This window comes from Abramis brama, assembly GCF_963993115.1.
Source record: "Abramis brama genome assembly, chromosome: 7".
Classification (NCBI taxonomy): domain Eukaryota; kingdom Metazoa; phylum Chordata; class Actinopteri; order Cypriniformes; family Leuciscidae; genus Abramis; species Abramis brama.
In genome coordinates this window covers 28,395,792-28,403,769 of record NC_139969.1, presented here as the reverse complement: position 1 = coordinate 28,403,769, position 7,978 = coordinate 28,395,792, and the positions used below count along the sequence as shown (strand labels likewise).

Genomic DNA, 7,978 nt, shown 5'->3' with positions numbered 1-7,978 from the left:
GTGAACGGGCATCGTTTTGACAATGGTGTTGCCTGTACGTGGAAAACTCTCTCCGTTTTAAGCATATCGTTATCGTGTAAACGTACCCTTAGTTTCAAACGCTGAAATTAATTTAGTGCATAATGTACAAAAAAATATTATTTGTTTTAAAAATGGCTTTTACAAAGAAAGCATTTAACAGTGTTTATATTCATCATCTGCAAACAGATCAAAAATGAGACATTTGTTGCACAATGTTTTTTAATTGAAATATTATAAAACATCTTAAAACCATCTCTTTTTTTGCTCTACAAAAAGAATGTGTTCTGCTTCATACAACCGCTTTATGAAAAACAGTCTATCCAGAAACGTTTAAATTATTCAAACTGCAACAGAATTATATAAAAAAAAACAGGACGCCATCAAATATCAAGGGCAGTTCATGAGACGACACAACTTAACTGAAGTTCAAGGACATTTACGCTTGCTTTGTAAGGACAGAACATTTTTTTTTAGAAAAATAAACAAAAACAAAAAAAGTCACTTTCCCAAAAAAAGCCAGCGCATCCACTTTCTGATGAAGTCTCTTCCATCAGAGGTATTTCATGCGAGTTCATGAACGGTGTTAGTTCAGCTCAGGTCCTTGTTTGCCTGTTCTGTCCTGAAGGACTGTTCAGTGAGATCAGGAATAGAGACACGTGAGCAGTGTCTCTGAGTTCAGCTCTAGGCCACAGTGACGAATCGGCCCCCTTTGCTGCTCTGCTCCGCTGCCGCCACACGCTGGTCCTTCAGAATGCGAAACCGCTCGTTGAGGGTCATTCCGGTCTGATAAAGGAAAGCAGAACAATCAAGGTGACCATCGGGTTTACCAGAATTGATCTTGGTATAACGGGATGTAAATGCGTTTCCAGGAGCTGTTTGGGAACAGACTGCTTTTTCTCCTAATAGGAAAGCAAAACACAGATTACAGCTCAGGATTTAGTGGAATAATTCAGGTTATAAGCAGATTTCTTAAGTGGATATAAATGATTTGAACTAGTGAACTGGATCAGTCTTATTCATCAATGAATAATTCAGATCCGTTTTGTGGATTAGATCAACAAAACCATAGAGATAAAAAAAAAACTGACAAATTAGACTTTAGCTGTTTCCAACCAAAGTTATGGATAACTGGAACTGGAATATAGCATAAAACACTTGCAAATAAAGCATTGTTTTCATCCCGTGTGTTCAAGAGAACAAAATTGTGATTTTCAGGGAAGTTGGTGCAAAATATCTGTAATAGAAATGGCTTCCCCTGCAATCGGGGAAGCTAATATGGCTGCATCCAAAATCGCATCCTTTCCTTCTATTTAGTAGGCGAAAAACAGTGTGTGACAAAAGCAGTACGTCCGAATTCACAGTACTCATTAAAAAGTAGACAAGTATCCGGATGATCTACTACTCCCGGTGAGATTCTGAAGTGTGCATACAGGGCTGCCAACTCTCACGCATTCACCGTGAGACACATGCAATTGACACTTTTCACACGCCACACATCCATTTTCTCGCGCACAGAAAAATCGAAGCAAAGAGGACACGGAGACCGACAGACTAGACAGAGCAGGTTACATAATATATATAAAAAAAAGCTCTCAGCTCTCAGATTCTGTCACTTTTATTACGAAATTCAAACAATAAATACCGTTTTGGCGCTTGGCGTAAATGTGACGTGACAGATCCCTAACGGCACGTGAACCGATCATCTCTAGCTAGTAAATTAAACCCGAATGAACAATGTTGAAAGATACAGTGCAACTTACCGAAATGTATATTCCTCATACATAATATCGACCAATCAATCAAACAAATGGGTCAATAAAACAGCTGGAGAACAATTATGTCACATAACATTTACCTCAGGAAAGCCATTTGATGACCATAATATATAGGCTATTATAGCAGGTTAGTTGGCTAGAAAAAAAGAGCTATAGAGAGTATTTTGCTAAATATGTGTACTATATAGCATATTTATTATATTTTTACTTGTATCATTAAATAAAGTTGTTATTATAATAAAAAAACGCATTATATATCTCTGTATGTTTACAGCATTAGGTGAGTTGTTTTTTTCTTGAGAAAAAATAACGCCTATCTTGTGTAGCCTACCTAATATTTATCCAAATGAGTCAATATTAAATCAAATCACAATAATTGAATTGAATTGAAATAATAAAAAAGCGTAGCTTACCAGAAATTGTGCCATATAAACATTGTAACATGTCACTAAACCTAATAAAATTTCAGTTTAGTTACTAAAATGTTTTGACAATCACAATACACTTGTTGTGATGCAATCATTTTTGCCCCCCACCCCCATAAATCTCACTCCAAGCAAAACTCAAAAGTTGGCAGCTATGGCATATGATGGACACTTTACTATCCCATGAGGCCACGGGAGAGGATTTGTGAATCACAGTGAAGTGATGTAACTGACACGGGTAGGTCACATGATAATGACAACATGGCGAATGAAGTATGTCCGGATTACATTCATACTACACACATGCACATATAGAACGTACTTTTTTTGCGGCTGTGAAGTAATTACTTGTTCAAAGTACGTACCTATTCAAGTGACTGCGATTTTGGACGCAGTCCAAACATCATGAATGACGTCTCAAAGCATGCAGACGAAACGCAATAAACGGTCATGTTATCTTGTGCTCAGATTCCTGTTGTTTGGGAACGCAATCAAGTGAGGTAATCATTTTGGTTTCAGTAAACAATTAAGTGAAAATTTACTGACTGAACTATGCAAAAATAGGCATTACAACAGGGTTATCTTATATTAGTTTAGTGTTTCAGTGGCTCGACAATAAATATAATTGTGATTTGTCCCACCTGCTTTCCAACACTGTTGATATCAAACTGCAGGGCGACACCTTTGGGAGGTTTCCTCTCCGGCTCTTCTTTAGGTGGAGGTGACGAGCTTGTTGAAGTCACGGGGTGCAGCGACCAGGACTGAGCAGGTCTGCAACGGGGGGGAAAGAACGAACATCATTAGTTATGCGCTTCAAAACTCTTCAAAGCATTCACAACATGCCAAAAAGAGCCTCAAAAGTTAAACCGGTCAAACTAAAATGACAAGACAAAACTAATGGATGTGGTTTTGAAATATGTGGGGCTTGTTAAAGAAAATAGACAGCTGAACATCTTCAAGGGTTAGTTCACCCAAAAATGAAAATTCTGTCAGTAATTACTCACCCTCATGTCGTTCCAACCCCGTAAGGCCTTCGTTCTTCTTCAGAACACAAATTAAGATATTTTTGATGAAATCTGAGAGCCCAGAAAAGTTAGTAAAGACATTGTTAAAATAGTCCAAGTGACTAAAGTGGCTCAACCTTAAGTTTATTGAGTGACGAGAACACTTTTTGTGCGCAAAAAACAACGACTTTATTCAACTATACATTTTCTTCTGTGTGGGCCTGAGTGAGTTCACGTAGTGTAACGCTTCTGGGTTGTACGTCAGAATGTAGGCTCACTAAGAGATGGTTGAATAAGTCGTTATTTTGGTTGTTTTTTGCGCACAAAAAGTATTCTGGTCGCTTTATAAACTTAAGATTGAGCCACTGTAGTCACTTGGACTACATTAACGATCTCCTTAATACATTTTCTGGGCCAGCAAGTTATAGTGCCTTAGAAGCCTATGGAGGAGTGATCCAGCTGTCAGATTTAATCAAAAATATCTTAATTTGTGTTCTGAAGAAGAACGAAAGTCTTACAGGGTTGGAACAACATGAGGGTGAGTAATTACTGACAGAATTTTCATTTTTGGGTGAACTAACCCTTTAAGGAGTATCATTTCAAAAACAAAAACACATCAAAATATCTGAATGACAAATGGTGTATGCGTTATGAAATTCTGCATCCGAGTGTAATAAAATGTAATCATACTCAGGCTGTGTTCTAGCTGTGGGGTTTTCTATTGACACTGTGAGGATGCCACTGTTGTTTGTAGGAGTGCGCCACCTGGTGGAAAAGGTGGGCAGAAATCAGTAAGGGACTTTTGAAAGAAGTAACTTTTGCTCAGCTGCATTTATTTGATCAGTAAAAACACAGAAAAAAAACTAATATTGTTAAATATTATTGCAATTCTAAATAACCATTTTCCATTCAAAGTGTAATTTATTCCTGTGATTGCAAAGCTGAATTTTCAGCATCATTACTCAAGTCTTCAGTGTCACTTGATCCTTCAGAAATCATTCTAACATGATAATTGGACCCAATAAAATAATAGTGTAACAACTGCAGCAATATTTATAAAATATAATTAAGCAGCAATATCACTGAAAAGTGATTGCGTAGAAAAAAAATAAAAAAAATCAAACTTGAAGAATGGTGTTTACTCACGAGCGAGTTCTCTGTGTGGGTGGAGCAGATTGTGTCTTCTGAACTTGTGCATGAACCTATTAAAAAAAAAAAAAAGGTAAAATTGTATGAAAGAGGGAGTCAAACCAGTACAATCCCATCTTGAGTTTTAATTCAGAATTAAAATGAGTATTTTACCTACATTTCTTTATGAACATCGAATCAGTAATGTCACTAAAAAACAACAACTTACAACTCTGAACTAACAATTCAATGAGACTTTGATACAGAGAGTTTATTCAGTGAAGGATTTGTCAGACTGATTTGAAATGATAGCCTGTGAGTTTAATGTGCATGTGTGATTCATTAAATACTCATTAAATTGTTATTCAATTAATACACAAACTCTAAGGACCAGTTTCTAATTTAAACATGTTACAGTGAGATGTGAGTGTGACCCGGCAGTCCCAAGAGCCAATGTGTTACAGATACACTTAAGCTGACAGGTGCAAAGAAAATGAGTTCAAAGCTACACATCATTTTGTGAACACACATGTATAAATGCATAAACATAGCAACCGTTATTGAGTACTTGTCCTTAAACGGTTTGCATACAGGCTTAACATATGTTACACATTTAAGTGAAACAAAAGGCTCTTTAAAATTTGAAGAGGTCACATGATCAGAAACCATTTATTCAGCTTTTTGCCAGAAGGAATTTTTCCATGCATGCACTAGTGACAACAAATGATCAAGTTAACAGCTTCTGAGAGATCTGAGCCGGAAGATAATTTGCTTCTTACTTTAAGTCCTCTTCTGAAGAGGAAGGTGGCCTGTCGTGCTTCTCTCTGTGTTTGCTGGGCAGATGGAGCATTCCTGTAGAGAGCAGATGATCAACAGAAGACAAACATTTACACATCACTGAGGCAACTTGGAGAAAAAAAGAAAAGACCATGAATGAAGGAATGACATCATTATTCAACCCTTCCCACAATGTCACAATTTCCTATGATATTAAGTCCCACCTTTACTTACTTTTTTTCTAAGTAAAGCATGGTAATCAATAAGAATAACATCACATCATGCAAGCATTGTGGATTTTGTTCACTTGAAATTCTTAGTTTCAATGAATTACAAATCTAACATTGACATTTCACCCATTTTATTTTTTATTTCATGCATGTTTCAGAAGCTATAATTTAAAAGGACCACTATGTGACTTTTGGCCCTCTAATGGTTAAAAACAGAAGAACATTATTTTGGTTGTGCTTCGGCTCTGGAATATGACCCTTCAGAATAAATGATGCTTTACAATGAACTCTGTTAGAGAGCTACAATAATGGCAATTTATCTGTTGAGTAATAAAAACTGCATCTCCGCGTCTCTTTCACAACATTTCAAATCCCTCAGTTCTCGCCACCCTCAAAAAGCCAAGCCGATGTTGATTCTTGTTTTATTACGAGCTCTGTCGCGTTCTCTTTGTGCAAGCAGACTCTCTCTGTTCGGCGTTTGTTTAAAACGGGTGATTCCCAGAAGTTGGAGATTTAGCTGCTCCATGTCTATCTTTCTCACTCGTTGTGACAACTAACCTATGACACTTCTACACCAACACACGTCAAAGTAGCCGGAGAAACGTTTCTCTATTTACAGATATGACGAGACACGAACAGGCGAATGACGAATGTACACAATTTCCCACGAAAAGGGGCTAATATATAAACACATATAATAGGCTTACCATAGTGAATCAGGGTAAAACAAAAATCACGTTTTGGAAGAAGGATTGATGATGTATTGACTCATTATTTAAATTGTTAATTTTGAGGAGAAAAAAAGAAAAGAAAAAACCCCAAGCCGTTTATGAGCTACATATTTATGGTAAATTCAAGATGTGCCTTTTCACATGGAGTTGTGGCTTCTTATGCACCATGTTTTCACGTCTGCTTTCATAAGCACTGCACATAGCAACCACACAGCTTCCACAGATTTTCTCTCAGAAAAAAAAAAGAAAAAAAGAAAAAAAAAAAGAAGAAAAAAAAAAACTCACCATTTTCTGCGAAGCTGAAAAGGTCTGTGAGGAACTGGGCCCTGAGGCTTCTGGGAGTCCATCTGTCTGTTTGGTCTCCTCTGAAACGGCATCTGTCGCCGCTGGGTGTCACGCCGCTGGACAAATGGCTGAGACCTCTGAGACAAGGGAAAACAAAAACACCTTCTAAGCCCAAAGTGTGACCATCTCCAAACTAATTCCCATTATCACCCTCCAGTGCAAGATCAGTTTCCACACCTGGTTAAAAGCTGCATGGTTGGGCATGGGCCGGTTCGGCATGGGCCGGTTCTGAGCTGGTCTGTTCTGGGCAGGTCGGTTGAGCGGACTGATCCCTTTAAAAAGAGCAGCATTTTTTCTCGCTGCTAAACCAGTGATGACCCCCTGCCCACGACGCCTGGCCACCGCGGGCGGAAGCTTGCGGTTTTGACCAAAACGTTTGTTCGCCACACCTCCAACAACTGGCCAAAACAAAAGTTGCAAATGCTCAATCAGATTTGGCAGAACTGATATTAAGGAATCTTGTTTCAACAGAAATGTTTTAAACAAAAAGGTAGTTGTACTTTTTATATCACAATTCTGACTTCTTTTCTTGCAATTGCAAGATTTTTTTTATTACATGCCGGAAATAAGCTTCCATAAAATTAGACTGTGATAAAGCAATAAAATACAGTGTCACATTCTGACCTCTTTTAGATGGCACTCCGGGTCTTGACACGGTTTTCTTCCCCTGGGTGAAGCGGCCTTTCACAGGGAGTCTGTGCTTTGCCTTCTGGGACTGGATTTGTTTCTGCTTCTTATTCAGCCTGATAATATCATCTGTGGAATAAGAAGCAATAAATCTGAGCAAAGCAAACTATATAAGTCACATCATGCAAAGTGTTGGGTTGTTCAATTTAACACTAAAAATAACAGTAAGCAGCACATATAAAAAAACCCACACAATTATGATACAAGAAGATGAATTCAATAAAACATTCATTGAATATGTATTGAAAAAACACTAGCAGCTAATTAGCATTCTGGTTAAACTATACTCAGGAAATGTAGCTAATCGCAGTCAAGCTATCACTCAAAACGTGGTTATGATTCAATAAAATATTGACAAAGGTGTAACGTTATCGCTATGTTAACGCCGAATCAAGCTGTGATAAATAAAATGTAAAATATCAAAATGCTAAACACGCTAGGCTAGTTTTATCTGTGGCATTACCTAAAGACATGTCAACCTTATCGGGACCATCTGTACTTCCGCCGCCAAACGATTGAAAACTAGATTTGCTCATAATAATGCCGTTCGCTCGATTAGATACGAAGAAACAAACTACACACTGCCTTCACGATCCAAACAGCCCAGGTGAACAAACTGAGCCTAGCAAATTAGCCAGCTTTCACTGAGCGCTCAAAACGTCTGCGCATGCGCCGATCTACGCACTTAGAGCTGAGGCTCTTGGGAAATGGAGTTTATTCTGGAAATACCAAGGACTTGTTTTCATGTAGAATAAAGTGGAGCAATACTTTCCACATATGATGAATACTTGTATTTTTTGTAAAATATGGCAAAAACAGTAGGCCTACTTTATTTTCGATTATATATATTATTGT

General features: G+C 37.7%; 1 protein-coding gene across 1 annotated transcript; it reads right to left on the bottom strand.

The window, feature by feature from the left end:
• Positions 1-222: 222 nt before the first annotated feature.
• LOC311087167 (UAP56-interacting factor-like) lies at positions 223-7,802 on the bottom strand. The gene is made up of 9 exons (XM_084120440.1): positions 7,587-7,802; positions 7,061-7,192; positions 6,614-6,834; positions 6,377-6,513; positions 5,133-5,205; positions 4,372-4,427; positions 3,916-3,990; positions 2,863-2,992; positions 223-804 (listed from the first exon to the last, which is right to left on the bottom strand). The coding sequence occupies exons 1-9, from the start codon at positions 7,657-7,659 to the stop codon at positions 703-705; spliced, it is 999 nt and encodes a 332-aa protein (XP_083976566.1). The 5' UTR covers positions 7,660-7,802; the 3' UTR covers positions 223-702.
• Positions 7,803-7,978: the final 176 nt, after the last annotated feature.